Source organism: Acipenser ruthenus, chromosome 4, assembly GCF_902713425.1.
Source record: "Acipenser ruthenus chromosome 4, fAciRut3.2 maternal haplotype, whole genome shotgun sequence".
In the NCBI taxonomy this organism is placed as follows: domain Eukaryota; kingdom Metazoa; phylum Chordata; class Actinopteri; order Acipenseriformes; family Acipenseridae; genus Acipenser; species Acipenser ruthenus.
Genome location: NC_081192.1, coordinates 95,832,893 through 95,854,518, shown reverse-complemented (window position 1 = coordinate 95,854,518; position 21,626 = coordinate 95,832,893). Strand labels below are relative to the sequence as shown.

General features: G+C 37.5%; 2 protein-coding genes across 2 annotated transcripts; both read left to right on the top strand.

Moving 5' to 3' along the window:
- Positions 1–534: 534 nt before the first annotated feature.
- On the top strand, positions 535–6,076 carry LOC117400103 (b(0,+)-type amino acid transporter 1-like). The gene is made up of 4 exons (XM_033999540.3): positions 535–1,259; positions 1,920–2,051; positions 2,405–2,769; positions 3,338–6,076. Exons 1-4 carry the CDS (start codon positions 536–538, stop codon positions 3,581–3,583), a joined length of 1,467 nt encoding a protein of 488 aa, XP_033855431.1. The 5' UTR covers position 535; the 3' UTR covers positions 3,584–6,076.
- Positions 6,077–12,854: 6,778 nt separating this feature from the next.
- On the top strand, positions 12,855–19,752 carry LOC117400102 (b(0,+)-type amino acid transporter 1-like). The gene is made up of 4 exons (XM_034915014.2): positions 12,855–13,581; positions 15,002–15,133; positions 17,372–17,736; positions 18,289–19,752. Exons 1-4 carry the CDS (start codon positions 12,858–12,860, stop codon positions 18,532–18,534), a joined length of 1,467 nt encoding a protein of 488 aa, XP_034770905.2. The 5' UTR covers positions 12,855–12,857; the 3' UTR covers positions 18,535–19,752.
- The last annotated feature ends 1,874 nt before the right edge of the window (positions 19,753–21,626 follow it).

Here is a 21,626-nt window from a genome sequence, read left to right as displayed (position 1 = left end):
AGCATTGTATTTGAAATTCAGCAACCTGGCTTTAACATTGGTTCTATGGAAAAAGGGCATAACTGATCTGAAATGTGAAGATATGGTCAGTGGTTAACACAGATCATTTTGGCCACTTGCCCTATTCTAACAGACAGTTCTGCACACAAAAACAAAATGTTTTATTCTAGAAGGATATCTTCAAGTTCAGTAAAAGGTTTTGCTGTATCCCATTTAGTGCCAGGTTGCCTTGCCAGGTATCAAGTACAATGAGCTGTATACAAGCATGATTATGTTTTATGTAGGACAACATTATGAGCTATCATAACCAATAATTTCCAAGGCACTCGTGGGACAAAAAAAGCCTTACCAACACTCATCCTTTGATTTCTAATGCATTGTTTTTATAACAGGGAGAATATGGATGATTTTAAATCTTAATGGGTAACATGCAAATTGTAAATGAGTTGTATAAGGTTAATGTTTAACCTTTTATACAGTCACAGATATAAATGTAATCTATGTCCAGCAACCACAGAGTTCAACAAACAACAACATGGAAAAAGGATGCAATTTGAGGAGCACGGAGAAGAGAAATGGAGTTGAAGTAAACGAGGGGGTGTATTTGAGGAAGTCAATTGGTTATTTTGTTGGGGTTAATTTTATAGTAGGTGTAATTGTAGGCTCAGGGATATTTATTTCTCCTGCTGGGCTACTGGAGTATTCACGCCTCAATGTTGGAGTGGCACTTTCGATATGGGCAGCTTCTGGAGTTCTTTCCATGCTTGGAGCCCTCTGTTATGCAGAACTGGGGACTGCACTTCCTTCGTCAGGTGGAGAATACTATTATGTTAATAGAGGACTTGGACCAATTCCTGCCTTTTTACTATTGTGGATTAAAATTGTATGTGTCATGCCTATGGGGTCATCTATTTTAGCCATGACATTTACAGAATATGCCGTTCAGCCTTTCTATTCCGGATGTCCTGCTCCAGTACTGGTGAAGAAAGGAGTTGCTATTGCCGTTATCTTAACCATTTCCTGTGTTAACTGTCTTAGTGTGACAGGGGGGTTGTGGGTGCAGAAAATATGCACGTTCCTAAAAATGGTAGCTTTAGTTATAATTTCAATTGGTGGGCTGGTGCTGCTTGCCAAAGGTAGAACAGAGAACCTGGAAAATGCATTCAGTGGAGAGATTCCCAATGTGTCACAGATTGGACAAGCCTTCTATCAAGGACTGTGGGCATTTTCAGGCTGGAATACTTTGAATTATCTTGAAGGTAAATACATATTAATAGTATTACATCTTGATAACACCAAACTCTTTTTTACATACAAATAACACTTATGATAATATGAGCATTTGATTCATGAAATGTATTATTTTCAGTAACATACTGGAATAAGTCCTCGTTTTCTGTAGGGTTACAGTATTTTATAATGTGCATTTAAAAAAAAGGCGAGCAACCTGTTATGCATTGTAATTTCCCATGCTGGTCTTACTTATGAGTAAAATACTTTACATGTAAGCATGAAAAAGCATGTAAGCTGCAATTGCCTTCACATGCTTTTGCTGGCTGCCCAGAGCTTCTTTGGGTCTCTTGCTGGTAGAGAGCTGGTCAGATTCAGCAGTTTCCTCCTTAATGCGAGCCAGCTGAAATGACTCAGGCTCCAAAGCCTCCATATCTTCACATGTGTCTTCATTTCATCCCAAACCAATATATACACGGATATTTTGGGGGGTCAAATTGGATACAGTACAGACACATCGTGGAGGTAAAAGTACAAACAAATTCAAGTTGACAAAACTTTTCTTCTTCAATTTATTTCTTAGTTTTACTTCAGTGTCATTCATAATCAATTGTACAGGAAGGGTCTGTATTTCAGTATTTGTGATAAAACAAAAAAGCTACATTCTGACTTTTTTGTGTTTATTTCAGAGGAGGTGAAAACCCCCAGTAAAACTATCCCTCGATGTATTATAACAGCTGTGCCTTGTGTCATTGTGTTCTACCTGTTGGTTAATGTCTCCTACCTTACTGTCATGACACCAAAAGACATGGTCTCTTCAGGTATGTATGCTATATTGAGATTAATGTGAAATATGTGTTTATCATCATGTGTCAAACAGTGACCTGTAGTGAGAAAATAAGGATGACTTACTTTGTTATTACATTTAATTTTATATAAGGTTGTTAACTCCATACCTTGGTGGCAAGTATGTTTCAGCCAATTGTATGTATTGTAAATTCTGTAAAATTATCAATTTAATCAATGTCTTTTATCTGACAAACTTTATATATGTATGAACATCAGACTTCTGCCCAATCCAAAGAAACACATCTGCTATGGTTATCTACAGAAGTTATCCAGAAAGCAATACATGTACTAGATCATTTTGCTTATATCATTTTTTCACCCACAGCTGCTGTAGCCGTCACATGGGCAGACAGAACCATTGGTCATTTTTCTTGGATAATTCCTGTGTCTGTTGCCATTTCTACATTTGGCTCCCTAAATAGTTCCACGTTTCTCCAGAGCAGACTGAACTATGTTGCAAGTAGAGAAAGACATTTGCCGCATGTTTTGTCCATGCTACATGTTAAATATCTAACACCAGCTCCAGCAATAATATTCTCTACAATGTTTTCAATATTTTTCCTCATTCCCTCTGATATTCTGATGCTAACAAACTACAGTAGTTTTGCTGAATGGCTTATGGTTGGACTTACCTGCATTAGTCTAATAGTACTTAGATACCGTGAGCCCAACCTTCATAGACCATACAAGGTAAGAACACATTTTTTAAAAATAAAATAATAAATACATACAATAGTTCACAGTAGCAGCTAATGTAGAATTCATTCCCAATACAGAATATAACTATGAAATTCAAATACAGGGGTGCCTGGTAACCATGAGCTGACCCTTGCAGGGCTTGCCTTTTTCCTCCAGGCAATGGTAGACCACCATATCAGCTGTTAAGGTTCTTCTTGGTGTATGAGGTGATTGGCTTGGTGGTGAGATCGGACTGACCCTCAATTCTCCAGAGCTTTTGTGAGGAGTTTAGGGAGGGGTTAGGGAGCATCATTATACATTCTAAACTGGGGAGAAAATTATGCAATGATATAATATTGCCCTGTTGTATACAGCTTTAACAAGAGTATACATCATTCTCAAATCGTATTAATACCCCCTCTCTCTCCCTTTCTCTGTCTCTCCCATCTGTACTCTATTTACCACTTTCATCGAAAAAGCTAATTTAAGGTCACATTTCTGATATTCTGATTCAGCTATAATACATAATAATTCCATACTGTTTTTAAAATATATGTATATATACATGTTTTTATTGCAGGTATTTTTACCATTTGCATTTGTGATGGCGGCTGCTTCCTTCTTCCTAGTACTTTCCCCTATCATACAGGAACCCGAAGTGGAATACATCTACGCCTTGATGTTAATGTTGGGAGGCCTTATCTTCTACATTCCATTTGTACATTTCAAATTACATTTCAAAATCTTTGACAAAATTACATGCTTTTTACAGCTACTTATGGAAGTATCACCCCCAACTGAGTACAGTGAGATTAAATGCCAATAAATACATTATTGACACTAACACAAATAATGTAAAAACACTGTTTAAATCAATCAATATATTTCATGATTCATACTTGCACATTTGTAATTGTGGATTGGTAAATTGCAATATAATAGAATATATGGAACGTGTATGGCACTTTACCTCTGTTAGCTTGTGTATGTAATTGGGTGAATAAAATACTGTACTGTAACTGTATGTGTAACTACATATTTTGTTTTTTAAAACAGCAAGGCCCTCTCGCTCCACCAGTATGTGACACAGAAAGGAATAAGCCACAAAGTGGTGTTTTGCAGCAATGTGTAACAATATGGGAGGGTTTATAGAGAGGATGAATTAAATAGGAAGCATCAGAAAAGTAGAGGGAAAGTAAAGAAAACTGGATTCATTGATACGAGGAGCAATGATATGTGACACCAGTTTTGTAGTCATAACTGCATAAAGTCGTATTCAAATTGTATTGAATTTTCTCCAGTAGCCAACCAAAATGAATAATAAAGAGTTGAACTTGTCTGTTCCACAAACCAGGGTTCAATCCTCTGTCACTTCATGCAATACTATTTTAAGAAGAGGGCCCCATACTCAAGAATTATGCGCTGTGGTGTGTATGATGGTGACTGTAAATAACAAGAGTCCAGGCAGTGTTGTAAGTGACTAAAACAAAGGTTTATTTTTAAAAAATAGGTCGGCCAGGGTGTCCTCGGATCACCGCGCACCAGCGACCCCTATAGTCTGGCCAGGCGCCTGCGGGCTTGCCTGTAAGCTGCCCGAGAGCTGCGTTGTCCTCCGACACTGTAGCTCTTGGATGGCTGCATGGTGAGTCCGCAGTGTGAAAAAAAGCGGTCGGCTGATGGTACAGCGTGTGTTTGTCTTCGCCCTCCCGAGTCAGCGCAGGGATGGTAGCGGTGAGCTGAGTCTAAAAATAATTGGCCATTCCAAATTGGGAGAAAATAATAAAAATAATTGACAATGACTAAATTTAATAAAAATAAAAAAATAAATCTGCATGGCCATGCAAACATTGGTAATCCAGTCGTTACAGTTGCCCCAAGCTGTGTCGCAGCCGCTTATTGAGCTCCGCGCAACTTTCCTGGGCACATCCCCCCAGCCAATCTGGTCGTTCTGATCTGATCAGCTCAGCGCAGGGCAAGCCCACTGCTCAACTGGTCGCTTAGCAACCTGTCACAGCTGACTTCTCAAAGACACACACACACACACACACACTCCATGAACCAGCGACAGGGCTCCCTGTCACAAGGACCTATAGTCAGCCTTGTACTTTCCAAGCTCTGTGCCCTATAGCTAGCCTTGTAATGTATCCAAGCTGTGCTAGCATGCACGGATCGGAACACAACCAAGGAAAAACTGGCTATACAAAAAGATCAAAGTAAAAAAAAAACAGATAGATAAAGGTAGCTTGTAAACGTGGCGAATACTTTCACGGTCAGCCCATAGCCCCTACGGTTCATTCTTTTAAACAAAAAGGAAGCAGAGAAAACACTGGTAGAAAAATTCACCCCACAAATAAGATAAAACACCTTAATCCCCCTCTATGTTGAAAGTGTACCTAGCAGCCATATCTTCATGCCATGTCCCCACTGAGTCAGTGTCCCGGAGGCTCATATATTAGCGACCCATTTTCTGAATGGAGCTCGGCGGTTACGTCCTCCTAAGAAGGACGTCCTCCCCAAATGGAGTCTAGACGTGGTATTGGAGGCTCTTACTAAGGCCCTGTTTGAACCTATACATTCCATAGAGTTGAAATATCACTCTATGAAGACAGCCTTTCTATTAGCCATCACCTCCACTAAGTGAGTTAGTGAGCTACAGGCTCTGTCAGTGCACAGTTCCTGTATGCGTATTTGGGACAAGGGAAACAGGGTATTGTTTGCGCATGAACCCTGCTTTTCTCCCTATGGTGATTACGGCTTTTCACTTGAATCAATCAGTGGAACTAGAGGCTTTCCATCCCCCTCCTTTTGCGGAGGAGACGGACCAGAGATTGAATTCCCTCTGCCCTGTTAGGACATTGAGAGATTATGTGTAAAAATAATAGTAAAAATAACAGTAAAAAATTATAAAAGTCTGTGTATTCATTTATGTCGTGAATACGATTTCCCATAATTTGTTTGTATTCATTCCTGTGACTTATTTTCCAATGCAGTTCTCTTTTATTAACAGGGCTGTTTTAGGTAGAGTAGCGAGTAGTCAGGTCTAGCTAACAGTGAATAACAGTCAAGATTTTTTAACAAGTTGTCAAAGTATTCAGTACATTTATTAACAAACAAAACAGCCACAGCATGTTGTTTCAATGTAGTACATCTGTTTTCCCCGTTCTTCATACATTTCAATCAGTAAACTAAAGGGCAGCAGTGTGGTGGAGTAGTGGTTAGGGCTCTGGACTTTTGACGGGAGGGTCGTGGGTTCAATCTCAGGTGGGGGACACTGCTGCTGTACCTTTGAGCAAGGTAATTTACCTGGATTTCTCCAGTAAAAACCCAACTGTATAAATGGGTAATTGTATGTAAAAAATAATGTGTAAAAAAAAATGTAATTGTATGTAAAAATAATGTTATATCTTGTAACAATTGTAAGTTACCCTGGATAAGGGTGTCTGCTAAGAAATAAATAATAATATCAAGCCATCACAATCATGTACAATTTCTGTGCTGGGATTGTAGTCAGTAAATGTATTGAAAAATGAAAATTGTCAACATTTGGTTAAGACACTGTTGTTCATTAAATACATTTTACAGACATTTTAAACGTAACCTTAGGTAACTAGGTTCAGAGTACAGCTGCTATTGTGTGCAGTACATGTTTTGTGTGTTTAGAATCTTAAACTCATTGCAAGCATTTTTGTTAGCCATAAAAAGTAGATGCCTATTAAAAACAACATAGGGGCTCTGTATGTAGCATGAAAGAGAGGGTGCAACCAGTTTAAACTGTACAATCAGTGTGCTTCAATTATAGTATTGAAAATGTAGGTTATGCAATTAATGGCTGTTTGTTTTTAGTAGACAGTTTGTTGACACTTTCTAAAAAAACTGACTCGCATTAGTCATTCTCAGTAACTACTGAAAAACAAAACAATCACAGCATTTGTCTGAATGCAGTACCTAATAATTTCAATATTTCCAAACTAACTTTTTTTTTTTCTCTAAATAACTTGTACCATAATACTTCTAGGAACATACAAGCCATTAATACAAATGGACAAAAAGTACATATATCTTCACCAAAACTGATAAATCAACTCTCAGGAGCCACTTGGGTTTCCATGTGAAGAGTTAGGAGTGTATTTTCAAAACTTGATAAGTCTGTGAATATGTACTCAAAAATATAAATGTACTTTGCTTTAGTATTTTAACACACATTATACTTAAACCAGTTGTGGTATCTTGTTTAAAAAAATATGCACAAAATTCAATTTGCTTTTTTTAGTTCAAGAAAGTTATTAGTAGAGTTCTATTCATTACAAGTTAGCAAGCTTTGAAAGTATGCCCCTTAAATAGCATCTTATGGTCACCAAAAAATAAATATCATTGAAGGATACCTTTAAATTTGCAAGTATAGGCCAGTTCTTAGAAAAAACAAGTAAGCCTATTACTTAAGATATTTAGCTGAGATTTGTGTTCCTGTCTACATATCTGACTCAGATACAAAAAACAAAGAAGGAAATACTGTATTATTGTTCAAATTCTTGGTATATGGTTTCAATAAGTGGTAAGCAGAATTTCTGAAGGATTTTAAAGGGTTAACTCCCCCTCTGTGCTTCAGAAAACCTTGCAATCACAATGCAACTTTTTTCAATAGGTATTGTAATATGTATGCTTTTGAAATATCATTTTATATTTTGAAACTTAAGCACTATTCCTTTCTTTTGTAAGAACAAAATCCCATTTTATACAGGGGAACCTCCAAATACTTAAAGAAATGGGAAATACAGAATTTGAATATATATACAGAAGTCAGTCAGTTCTGATTCTAAGACATGATCAACTATGTTCTACATAAGGAGATGATTCTTCAGTGTCTGTTGTTTTGGCTTCAGCTTATCATTGCCAAGAAGTAGAAAAACCTTTTGAATTACATCAAAGGTGGTTTTCATTTCTTTTGGGTAATTGAGATGTAATGCATAAACAAGACCAAATAAAATTGCAAATGCTTTGAGCTGCTCTCAAGATCCTCCATTACAATTTGACCCTCTAGTACAATGGCTATAGCTGGTGGATCAAAGTGCACTGTGTTGACAACGTCACTGCCGTTTACATCTGTAAGGATTCCAACAGGTACATCCTTGACAAATTCTACTGAATCAGTTTCTTGTAAAACACATGAAATACGGCAAAGATCAAAACAGTGTGACAGGAAAAACTGCAACATACATACTACGTTGTACGTGACCCACAGTTATGCAAAACACCTCCATATGTTTGATACAGGAAGGAAATCATTTTATTACAACTAAAAATATATACTTATGTATAGAGTATCTAAAAGGCATGACCTATATTTATGCTTACTTACCAAGCATGTCCTGAAGAAGTCTGTTGCATCTTCACCAAGACTGGGACCCCTTGAAGCACAACAATGTGGTTAGCTGTCACATCTGTTTTCTGGAGGAAAACAAAGGACATGCACTTATTCAGGGGTTCTTATTATTTTATTTTTTATACTTTTTTTTCAAGACATCAGTTGAGTTTGTAGTCATTGAGACAGTGGGAAACACTGCACTAAAACATTTTGTATTTCAAGGAGAAACAAATTTCAGAATGAAATAGATATTTGTTGTAAAATGTATTTTTGGACATTCCCACCCCCACTGCAATACCTCACCTGTGGGTCAAGTGTCTTCAGAAACTGTGTCTGTCCTGCTGGTCCATTTTTGTCCCTGAACAGCACCAGCAATATAATGTGGGTGTGTAATTATAATATTAATACTGACCTGTGATTCAGTAAACAGCTGGCCAACGTTCCAGTCACAGAAGGACTGGTCTCAACTATTGGTCTCAACTATTTCTTTACGAGAGAAAAGGTTTTGTCCATCTCTTCTTTCTAAGAGTCATATCACTCCCTCTTTTCCTCCACTAGTATTTTTCTTTCAGCTTCAAGGCTTGATTCATCCTCCCTTTGTGGAACGTTTTATTTGTAGTTTTTGCACTGTGTTTTATTTAGGTTTTTCAAACACTGTGTTGTATGTCCTCCATGTGCTACCATCGCTGCTAGTGTCATGTGAGTTTGCTGTAAATAGGAAATAAAACTGCGTGCCGTACTGGCGCTTAAACAACAAAAAGCTCCCTGTGTCTCCTGTCCTTTAAATCAGCGAACCCCATGTATACTTTTACAAAACACCATTACAACATGTGGTGAAAGAAAAGGGAGACAAAACCGAACCAGGTAACTACAGACCAATAAGCCTGACTACTATTATATGTAAACTTATGGAAACTATAATAAGATCCAAAATGGAAAATTACCTATATGGTAACAGTATCCTGGGAGGTAGTCGGCATGGTTTTATGAAAGGGAGATCGTGTCTAACTAACCTGCTTGATTTCTTTGAGGATACAACATCGACAATGGATAATTGCAAAGCATATGACATGGTTTATTTGGATTTCCAGAAAGCTTTTGACAAAGTCCTGCATAAAAGATTAATTCTCAAACTGAACGCAGTAGGGATTCAAGGAAATGCATGCACATGGATTAGGGAGTGGTTAACATGTAGAAAACAGAAAGTACTGATTAGAGGAGAAACCTCAAAATGGAATGAAGTAACCAGTGGAGTACCAGAGGGATCAGTATTAGGTCCCGAGCTGGAGAGCTGCAGACTTTTTATACAGGTGACCATCTCACGATTAGCAACAAATTAAATCACCTAATTAATTCGGGAGATGGCCACCTTCTGCACGAGTTTTCTAATAAATGGCTACGCCGTCACAAATACATAAATAATATATGCGGCGCTTCGCCGTCCTAAAACACAATAAATAAACACACAAACAAACAAACACAAAATAACACAGACGGAGGGGGACCCCATTCTAAAATAAAACAAACAAATACTGTACAGGGCTGCTCGCCCTGTTACAGGGAGATACTGAAATTGAAAAAGGAATCTATGAAAAAGATCTAGTTTATGTTGACTCAGAAATGGCTTCGTCTAGACAATGTGGGGAAACTATATAAACTATTTTTGTTTTGTTTTTTCCAACTTAGTATTTGTTTTTTGTTTGTGTGGCGAGCGTAAGGAGACCCGTAGCTGTATGTATTTGGTATGGCTGTATTTTGTTTTACTATATTTTTGTAAATAAGTTTAGAATTGTTTTATTTTCCACATTTTTTTTTGTTTATATTAATATAATAAAGGTCAAGGGTGAGAAATGTGGTAGAATTGTTTTTGAATTAACAGTGTGGCTTAGTGGCTACTCATCCGACATTCACTACCTGAACTGAAAGGTACAGTAACACACAGTAATACGCAGTAATATTTTGACTTGCATTTCATAAATAAATGCATAATTTCTGTATTTTCCTAAAAACTACCTAATAAAGCTTAATGACAAAAAAAAACCCCACAGAATTTTCGATTTTTGAGCGTGTGAGTTAATGTACCCTAACCCAAATATGTAACTTACACATTGCCTAAAAAATATTACAAATTCAAAGATAACACAGCCCTAAGCTAAACAATGTATGCAATTACAAGTCCTGTACATTACTGCAACAATAAACATGGCCATATATGTACATATCTTTTTTGGTGTGACAGTAATTGACCTTCTATTTGTTGTAAACTTTCTCGAACATTTTTCAAACTCAAACTGCCGAGTGAATGTGCAACTTTGACTAATGGTAAACTTGTACCATTAAGTCTGTTATTTTAAGTTAAATGTACTCAGTGTAATAAAGTCTGTATACTTATTCACAATGACAGTAAAGTCAACTTAGAATGAATTTGTTTAATCAACAAAATACATATTTTTATGTTAAATTAACTTAATTGAAATAAATAAGAATGTTGTTACGGTTTACAGTGTGCTTTTATAACATCAAGGACAGATGACTGTAATGCGCTGTTCTCTGGTATTTCTAGCCTATTTCACGATTACAACTTGTACAAAATGCTGCAGCCAGAGTTTTAACAAGAACCAAGAGATTTAAACATATCACCCCTGTTTTGGCAGATTTGCACTGGCTTCCTGTTCATTTCAGGATTGATTTTAAGATCCTGCTCCTGCATATAAAACTCTACATGACCGTGGTCCCCTATACCTAAAAGAACTCGTGACCCCATATTCTCCTAGCTGGCCTCTTAGATCACAGGGTGCAGCCTTGTTTAACATTCCAAGAATACAGAAAAAAATGCAGGTGGCAGAGCATTCTCTTACAGAGCCCCTAAACTGTGGAATGGCCTGACTGCCACCATCTGTGAGGCAGGCTCCCTCTGTTGCTGTTTTTAAAATAAGACAGAAAACTTGACAGAGCATTCACAGTCCTGTAAATTATATATTTTTATTACTTGTTTTTACTGCTCTTTATTTATGAATTTATTTACTTGCTTATTTATACTTCTGTATCTATTACTTGCTTGTATTGCTTTTAAGTATTTTAATTTCTGTATTCTTAAAAAAATATATGTTTTTTATTTTATTATATTTTATTTCTTCTCTTGTTCAGTGCTTTTTTGTGAAAAAATAAAGATTGATTGGATGATATTATAGGGCCCAGTGCAATATATAGCAAGTGCACAGGGGGGCAAGATGTCTGAATTTCATTTTTATATATAATATATTAACTGACCATTTTTTTTCAGTAGGGGGAATCTGACTCTCTTGTGGGATTTGCAGGCTCTAAGGTTTTTGTGGGTGGGAGCGGGATAAAAATGCAAGAAACAATGCGGGTGGGAGTGGGAGTGGGTATAGCTGGGCAGAACAGGAGTGCGATTAAAACATAGTCCTGCACAGGGCTCTACTGGAGGGCTCCTCTCCTGTCTGCGTTCAAAATGGAAGTGTGTCTGTGCCAGTTTGTTGTGATTGGACATAGCGTACAGGAAACGCAAAGGATCAGGCTCCACCAATCAGTAATAGGGAAATATAAGATTGACTTTGGGAGGTGGGACACAGCTCTAAGTTAAGCTAGAAACATCCCGTTACAAAATGTATTTTCTCAAGTTTGGCTGTGTGCCTAAACTAAAAGGTGACAAATCTGGTATAGCGGAGAATGTAAAAATAGACCTCATGAAATCATAAACTACAGTACTAAGATGATGATACCACTTATAATGAACTACTTATTTCAGTAGTTATCTGCAATTCCTTAACATTACAGTGGGTTAAAGGTGCATTCATATTTCCCTGTGCTTGTATCCTGAAGATTCTCCTTTGTTTTGGTGGAGGTTTTGTTAAATGAAATTCAGCCTGGTTAACTATCAAATGAAAGGCCAATCAACTAAAATACAACAAATCAACTGGATTTCTCGTCTCACAGTTTCAGTAAAGAATGAGGTACATCAATTAGTAGTTGCAAAGCTGTGCTTTTGGTCTACAGATTTAGCAGTTAACAGCTCAATTTACCAAGATTAAAAAAACAGTAAGGTTGCACAACTAGTAAATAAATAATTGGCTCAATTTTGAGTTAGTAAGTTAGACTTCAGAGTTGTGTTTTACTAGTTAGAGCATTAAAAGTTTTATTCCCTTAAAAAAAAGGATTGTGTAAATTGCACTTTGGAGGCCTCATAAATGTAGAAACAGTAAGTGCTGCAGTTTCATTCTGAGACATTTTTTAAAGTGTGTTACAGTTAAGGTACAACTTAAAAGAAATGTTTAAATCAAGCAGCCAAACTTTTGTAAGTTAATAAAAAAAAAAAAAAAAGAGTAATTTCTGTAGCATTGTATTTGAAATTCGACAACCTGGCTTTCACAGGTTCTATGTAAAAATGGCATAACTGAGCTGAAATGTGAAGATATGCTTAATAAGCTGTATAAAGACATGATTACTTTCTATGTAGGGCACATTGTGAGCTATCAATTACCAATAATTTCCAAGGCAGTCGTGGGACATAAAAAGCCTTACTGACACTCATCCTTTGACTTGTAACAGACCATCAATGTGTTGGTTTCTAACAGGGAGAATATGGATGATTTTAAATCTTAATGGGTAACATGCAAATTGTAAATGAGTTGTATAAGGTTAATGTTTAACCTTTTATACAGTCACAGATATAAATGTAATCTATGTCCAGCAACCACAGAGTTCAACAAACAACAACATGGAAAAAGGATGCAATTTGAGGAGCACGGAGAAGAGAAATGGAGTTGAAGTAAACGAGGGGGTGTATTTGAGGAAGTCAATTGGTTATTTTGTTGGGGTTAATTTTATAGTAGGTGTAATTGTAGGCTCAGGGATATTTATTTCTCCTGCTGGGCTACTGGAGTATTCACGCCTCAATGTTGGAGTGGCACTCTCGATATGGGCAGCTTCTGGAGTTCTTTCCATGCTTGGAGCCCTCTGTTATGCAGAACTGGGGACTGCACTTCCTTCGTCAGGTGGAGAATACTATTATGTTAATAGAGGACTTGGACCAATTCCTGCTTTTTTACTATTGTGGATTCAAGTAGTATGTGCCTTGCCTATGGGGTCATCTATTAAAGCTCTGACATTTGCAGAATATGCCGTTCAGCCTTTCTATTCCGGATGTCCTGCTCCAGTATTGGTGAAGAAAGGAGTTGCTATTGCCGTTATCTTAACCATTTCATGTGTTAACTGTCTTAGTGTGACAGGGGGATTGTGGGTGCAGAAAATATGCACGTTCCTAAAAATGGTAGCTTTAGGTATAATTTCAGTTGGTGGGCTGGTGCTGCTTGCCAAAGGTAGAACAGAGAACCTGGAAAATGCATTCAGTGGAGAGATTCCCAATGTGTCACAGATTGGACAAGCCTTCTATCAAGGACTGTGGGCATTTTCAGGCTGGAATACTTTGAATTATCTTGAAGGTAAATACATATTAATAGTATTACACCTTGATAACACCAAACTCTTTTTCACATCAACAACAGAGTATTCTGATAAGACGAGCATTTGATTGAAGAAATGTAGTATTTTCAATAATATACTAGAATAAATCCTCATTGTCTTACTTATGAATAAAATACTTTACATGTAAGCACGGAAAAGCATGTAAGCTGCAATTGCCTTCACATACTTTTGCTGGCTGCCCAGCACTTCTTTGGGTCTGTTGCTCGTATAGAGCTAGTCAGGTTCAGTAGTTTCCTCCTTGATGCGAGCCAGCTGAAATGGCTCAGGCCCCAAAGCCCCCATCTGGGCTACATCTGTCTTCATTTCACGCTTTCCTTACTTTCCCTTAAGCATCTTTATGCATTTCAATAGTCTTGCTCACAATTGTCATAATTTCCACCTTCCTTGGTGTCTCAATTGCCTTTTTATGTGTTTGTTATATCTGTTCCATAAAAATAGAATTTAATAGGATTAATTAGCATCCTATTTAATCAAGGGAACGAATTGGTAAGAACTAGCTCTATACATCACTTTAAAGTGAATTTCCATTTTAAATGGAGTGTATTAATAAGCTATAAGCATTGCAGTTCAAAATTAGTCTAAGGATTTAAAAGGTGACATTTACTTTGAAATACTGTAACAAAACACTATTGAAATTACTTACAAAAACTGTGTTTAGTTTGTATCCCAAACCAACATATCCAGGCATATTTTGGGGAGGTTAAGTTGGATACAGTACAGCCACATCATGGAGGTAAAAGTACAGTAATCTGTCGCATATCAGACTGCGTTGGGATCAGGGTAAGGGCGGATATGTTAAAAGTCGGAAGAATAAATCCTGTTTTAAATACCATCATACACTGCTGTAACAATTATTATATTCACACAATTATTGTTTTGAGACTCAGCTTTTTAGGAATCCCTTGCTTAGACAGATACAGGGTGTTAATGCTTGTGACAGAGTAGCCGTCTGCCGTGTGGGTGTGTGCATTCGCTGCTGAGTGAAGAGATCGAAATGAAGGCTGAAGCTGATACGCCCCGCAGGTGAACAGGATTTATTTACCTATCAAGTTAACACACTGAACAGCTCACATGACACTACCAGCAATGGCAGCACATGAAGCACATACAACAATGTACAATAACTTATCTGAACTAATCTTCTCTGTTCAATAATAAACTAACATTGCTGAAGAGGTTGATCATAGCGGATAAATGGTAAGGGGGGATATGTGATGGATTACTGTATAAACAAATTCAAGTTGATACAACATTTCTTCTTGAATTTGTTTCTTAGTTTTACTTCAGAGTCATTCATAATCAATTGCACAGGAAGGTTCCATACTCCATTATTTGAGAAAAAAAAGCTACATTCTGACTTTTTTGTGTTTATTTCAGAGGAGGTGAAAACCCCCAGTAAAACTATCCCTCGATGTATTATAACAGCTGTGCCTTGTGTCATTGTGTTCTACCTGTTGGTTAATGTCTCCTACCTTACTGTCATGACACCAAAAGACATGGTCTCTTCAGGTATGTATGCTATATTGAGATTAATGTGAATATATATATATATATATATATATATATATATATATACAGTGCCTTGCGAAAGTATTCGGCCCCCTTGAACTTTGCGACCTTTTGCCACATTTCAGGCTTCAAACATAAAGATATGAAACTGTAATTTTTTGTGAAGAATCAACAACAAGTGGGACACAATCATGAAGTGGAACGAAATTTATTGGATATTTCAAACTTTTTTAACAAATAAAAAACTGAAAAATTGGGCGTGCAAAATTATTCAGCCCCTTTACTTTCAGTGCAGCAAACTCTCTCCAGAAGTTCAGTGAGGATCTCTGAATGATCCAATGTTGACCTAAATGACTAATGATGATAAATAGAATCCACCTGTGTGTAATCAAGTCTCCGTATAAATGCACCTGCACTGTGATAGTCTCAGAGGTCCGTTTAAAGCGCAGAGAGCATCATGAAGAACAAGGAACACACCAGGCAGGTCCGAGATACTGTTGTGGAGAAGTTTAAAGCCGGATTTGGATACAAAAAGATTTCCCAAGCTTTAAACATCCCAAGGAGCACTGTGCAAGCGATAATATTGAAATGGAAGGAGTATCAGACCACTGCAAATCTACCAAGACCTGGCCGTCCCTCTAAACTTTCAGCTCATACAAGGAGAAGACTGATCAGAGATGCAGCCAAGAGGCCCATGATCACTCTGGATGAACTGCAGAGATCTACAGCTGAGGTGGGAGACTCTGTCCATAGGACAACAATCAGTCGTATACTGCACAAATCTGGCCTTTATGGAAGAGTGGCAAGAAGAAAGCCATTTCTTAAAGATATCCATAAAAAGTGTCGTTTACAGTTTGCCACAAGCCACCTGGGAGACACACCAAACATGTGGAAGAAGGTGCTCTGGTCAGATGAAACCAAAATCGAACTTTTTGGCAACAATGCAAAACGTTATGTTTGGCGTAAAAGCAACACAGCTCATCACCCTGAACACACCATCCCCACTGTCAAACATGGTGGTGGCAGCATCATGGTTTGGGCCTGCTTTTCTTCAGCAGGGACAGGGAAGATGGTTAAAATTGATGGGAAGATGGATGGAGCCAAATACAGGACCATTCTGGAAGAAAACCTGATGGAGTCTGCAAAAGACCTGAGACTGGGACGGAGATTTGTCTTCCAACAAGACAATGATCCAAAACATAAAGCAAAATCTACAATGGAATGGTTCACAAATAAACATATCCAGGTGTTAGAATGGCCAAGTCAAAGTCCAGACCTGAATCCAATCGAGAATCTGTGGAAAGAACTGAAAACTGCTGTTCACAAATGCTCTCCATCCAACCTCACTGAGCTCGAGCTGTTTTGCAAGGAGGAATGGGCAAAAATTTCAGTCTCTCGATGTGCAAAACTGATAGAGACATACCCCAAGCGACTTACAGCTGTAATCGCAGCAAAAGGTGGCGCTACAAAGTATTAACTTAAGGGGGCTGAATAATTTTGCACGCCCAATTTTTCAGTTTTTTATTTGTTAAAAAAGTTTGAAATATCCAATAAATTTCGTTCCACTTCATGATTGTGTCCCACTTGTTGTTGATTCTTCACAAAAAATTACAGTTTCATATCTTTATGTTTGAAGCCTGAAATGTGGCAAAAGGTCGCAAAGTTCAAGGGGGCCGAATACTTTCGCAAGGCACTGTATATATATATATATATATATATATCATCATCATCATATGTTGAGCAGTGACCTGTAGTGAAAAAATAATGATTTTTGTTACTTAAAATTGTACATAAAATTGTTAACTCCATACCTTGGTGGCAAGTATGTTTCAGCCAATTCTATCTATTGTAAATTCTGTACAATTATAAATGTAATCAATATCTTTTATCTGACAAACTTTATGTATCTAGGAACCTTTGACTCTTGCCCAATCCAAACAAACACATTTGCTATGGCTATCTACAGAAGTTATCCAGAAAGCAATAAATCTACTAGATCACTGTAGCCGAGTCCATAATATACTGACTCAGCTTTTTTCAGAGAGGTTATGTCTGAATAAATTATTCCAGGAGATGTCTATTTGGTATCATATTCTAGATAAAAGGAGCTAACAGAATACAGAATCAGTGAAATGGACAGATTATAATTCTACAGCTGAAATGCTGCACATTGGAATTAAACTACTCCTCTACAAACATCAAGACACACACATTGCTTATAGAATTGTTTCCTCACAGCTGCTGTAGCCATCACATGGGCAGACAGAACCATTGGTCATTTCTCTTGGATAATTCCTGTGTCTGTTGCCATTTCTACATTTGGCTCCCTGAATGGTTCCACGTTTGTCCAGAGCAGACTGAACTATGCTGCAAGTAGAGAAAGACATTTGCCATCTGTTTTGTCCATGCTACATGTTAAATATCTAACACCAGCTCCAGCAATAATACTCTCTGCAACTCTTTCAATAGTTTTTGTCATTCCCTCTGATATTCTGATGCTAACGAACTACAGTAGTTTTGCCAGGTGGCTCATGGTTGGACTTACCTGCATTAGTCTAATAGTACTTAGATACCGTGAGCCCAACCTTCATAGACCATACAAGGTAAGAACAAATCTTTTTTCTTATTTTTTTTAAATAATAAATAAATACAATAATTTACTGTAGCAGCTACTGTATAATTCATTCCCAATACAGAATATAAACTATGAAATGCAAATACAGGGGTGCCTGGTGACCACGAGCTGACCCTTGCAGGGCTGGTCTTTTTCCTCCAGTGTTTTTGTGAAGAGTTGCATGGGTTAGGGATCATTTTACATTGTGCCCTGTTGTATAAGGGAGTACAGCTATAACAAGATTATACACTATCTGAAAATCTTTTATTTTTTACCCCCTTTCGCTGTCTGGTCTAAAATGTTCCGCCTCTACTGTATTTACCACTTTCATCGAAGAAAATGTGGAATTGTTTGTTTTTACAGTAAAACAAAAGCATGTATTATTCAGTGTGTGAAGTTAAGAACGAACACATGAAAGGCTAAAAGCTAATTACAGTTTATTTGAGAGGTCACATTTCTGATATTTGAATTCAGCTATAATACATAATAATTCCATACTGTTTTTAAAATATATGTATATATATACATGTTTTTATTGCAGGTATTTTTACCATTCGCATTTGTGATGGCGGCTGCTTCCTTCTTCCTAGTACTTTCCCCTATCATACAAGAACCAGAAGTGGAATACGTCTACGCCTTGATGTTAATGTTGGGAGGCCTTATCTTCTACATTCCATTTGTACATTTCAAATTACATTTCAAAATCTTTGACAAAATTACATGCTTTTTACAGCTACTTATGGAAGTATCACCCCCAACTGAGTACAGTGAGATTAAATGCCAATAAATACATTAGTGACACTAACACAAATAATGTAAAAACACTGTGTTTGAATCAATTAATATGTAATGATTCATGTGTTTGAATCAATTAATATGTAATGATTCATGTGTTCGATTCAATTAATATGTAATGATTCATACTTACACATATTTAATTGTGGATTGATAAATACATGAATGACACTAACACAAATAATGTAAAAACACCTTGTTCGAATCAATCAATATATTTCATGATTCATACTTGCACATTTGTAATTGTGGATTGGTAAATTGCAATATAATAGAATATATGGAACGTGTATGGCACTTTACCTCTGTTAGCTTGTGTATGTAATTGGGTGAATAAAATACTGTACTGTGACTGTATGTGTAACTACATATTTTGTTTTTTAAAACAGCAAGGCCCTCTCGCTCCACCAGTATGTGACACAGAAAGGAATAAGCCACAAAGTGGTGTTTTGCCGCAATGTGTAACAATATGGGAGGGTTTATGGAGAGGGTGAATTAAATAGGAAGCACCAGGGAAGTAGAGGGAAAGTAAGGCAAACTGGATTCACTGGTACGAGGAGCAATGATATGTGTCACCAGTTTCATAGTCACAATTGCATAATGTCTCATTCAAACTGTATTGAATTTTCTAAGTGCCTGAATTAAGCACAGTTTTCCAATTGCTATATTCAACCAAACCCAATTTACCACATAATAGGACTTTTGTTCCGTCCCTTCCTTAGCACCAAAGTGCACAATTTGGTGGGCATCTGGATTTGTACTGGCCAGCCAGCTGTGCCCCAGAGTAAGTGACAAAAAGGTTTTGCAAGCTTTATATTGATATTTTTTTTCTTTTAACAGTTTAAGGATATCAACTTATGTACTTTTGAATGTTACAATGTTGTTGCCACCAAAGTTGCACATCATTCTGCTACCATACATACAATACATGGATAGATGTATAGCTGACATACCGGATTTGCTGATCACAGTGAGTGAAAGCCGTGTTGGGATAGTGCTATGTAGGGATAGAATGAGTTCAATACTTGAGGTAAAAATAGTCGCCATAAATAATGTATTTGATGAATGTACTGTTTATAATACTTTGCTGTCTGTGCTCTATATTTTGAAACTCCTTGGAATTTTGAAAAATGATTTTTTTAATGTTCAAAAATTAAATTTGTACTGTATTTGAATGTGTTAACCGCAGCTGCACGTATGTCAATCTGAAACCGCCAATTTCACTAATAAACACTGTAATGAAAAGTAAATAAGGCATGTTTTTATTTTATCTCAACTGCTGTCCACTATGGCGTTCCTTGTTTTCTACAGAATCAGTTTGCTCAGTTCTCTTTGATATCCTGCTGACAGCACTTGGTAAAATTATAACTGTTCAGCTGACCTAACTTCACAGCTACAATATGTTAAAAAACAAACACATCAATAACACTTAAGAGGCTCATAATCACGATTTTCAAGAAGAATCTGTAGCAGCAATTCAGTAACATCTCATCTGCCAGATAAACATCCCATCGCTTTGACATGGCTTTATATATTTTTTTATTCTTGAAAACAGGTACATTTCTAGATTTCCATGGCTGCAGTTGTCTTTCCATCATGTATGTTATTTAAAAATGTATATTAGTGATTCTGGCAATTTGTACCGCCCTTGTGTGCGTTTCTGTGTTGTATGTTGCGTGTGGTGTGTTAAATGTTGGTGTATAGTCATTGGTACACGGGATATAAACGGGTTTGTGTTTCACGTGGTATTTAAATTGTATAATTAATTATATCACTTCACGTGCATTTAAAGTATGTAATAATATGTGAGCACGGGGTTGCACGTAATGAATTCACGTGCTGGGATTCAAGTGAATAATTAATTAGTAATTGCATCCCAGCACAACAGTATATATAGAGACACGTAGCACTCACTCGGTGTTGGGTGTTCGTGAGTGGAGAACGGGTGAGAGAGAGGGAGGAAAGAAAGAAAGAAAGAAAGAAAAATCGTAATGTTTGTTTTTGCTTTACTCACCGTGTTTGTTCGACCCTGTTTGTTAGTGTGTGTTCGTTTTTTGTTTGTCTCTTTATTTTGGCTACCAGTGCCGTGTCCTGTGTTTTGTTTCAAACCTTTTATTTTCTGTTCTGTCTGTTAATCATTAAATACTGAGCGCGATCACGTGCTCAGCTTCACCAAAACCCCAAGTCTCTGTGTATTACTTCCTGTTTCTGGTCTGACGCCACCCACTTCGGCCGTCTTTGTGACAGTGATACACAGAGTTTCTGTCCTGGCATCAACATGCATTCTCAAAAAGCTGGTAGGGATGAAGTACACAAATTTGTCAGTAAGAATAACTTCTACTTCTCTACCCCTGTACATGGAAACATCCCTGTAAATGAGTTGCATCTCAATGGATCTAGTATCTAGCATTATATATATATATATATATATATATATATGATTTCCATTACACGAGAGTAGATGTTAAAACTTCATGCTGATTTGAACTCGGCTCTCGCCAAGATAAGCACCAACTAAGACGTAGCTTTACAGTAAACTAATGTGATCCATATGTGTCTCCATCCATTTACGTTTCCTTCCATATGATGATGTAGATATCCTTCTGTCTGGTGTTAATGGCTGAAGTGTAATGCTGGCTCCAGGGATCAGCTTATTTTGCCTCCCTGGCGCATCAGCACACACAACGGCTGCGATGCTGGCTCCGGGGATCAACCAAAGTGCGGCCTCCCCAGCGCATCAGCATGACAACCGTCTGGATTGAGCCAAGTAGGGTACATCTCTGGGGTTTTCAAGTGGGCACCTTCCATCCTCAGTGTTTCGTCGACTAGCCCACGACACCTCAAGAGGGCTCGACGGTGATTCTGGTGTCCCAGCATCACCCCCCTCCGTCCCCCACTCAACTCAGCCCAGCTTACTTACCTGTCCCCAGCCAGAATCTTTCCGTCTCAACCACAGCCAGTTGCTGCTCCTCTCTGCTGCTTCAGATAAGTTCTTCACTGTGCGACGCAACTCTTGGCCACTGAATCCGACGTCTCTGAGAAACCGGGTTGTAGAGTGTGCCACAAATCCTCGACAACCCACTT

Coding starts and splice junctions, on each gene's coding strand:
- LOC117400103 (XM_033999540.3), top strand. CDS start 536: ATGGAAAAAGGATGCAATTTGAGGAGCACGGAGAAGAGAAATGGAGTT. Junction 1,260..1,919: donor TACTTTGAATTATCTTGAAG/GTAAATACATAT, acceptor TGTTTATTTCAG/AGGAGGTGAAAACCCCCAGT. Junction 2,052..2,404: donor AAAAGACATGGTCTCTTCAG/GTATGTATGCTA, acceptor TTTCACCCACAG/CTGCTGTAGCCGTCACATGG.
- LOC117400102 (XM_034915014.2), top strand. CDS start 12,858: ATGGAAAAAGGATGCAATTTGAGGAGCACGGAGAAGAGAAATGGAGTT. Junction 13,582..15,001: donor TACTTTGAATTATCTTGAAG/GTAAATACATAT, acceptor TGTTTATTTCAG/AGGAGGTGAAAACCCCCAGT. Junction 15,134..17,371: donor AAAAGACATGGTCTCTTCAG/GTATGTATGCTA, acceptor GTTTCCTCACAG/CTGCTGTAGCCATCACATGG.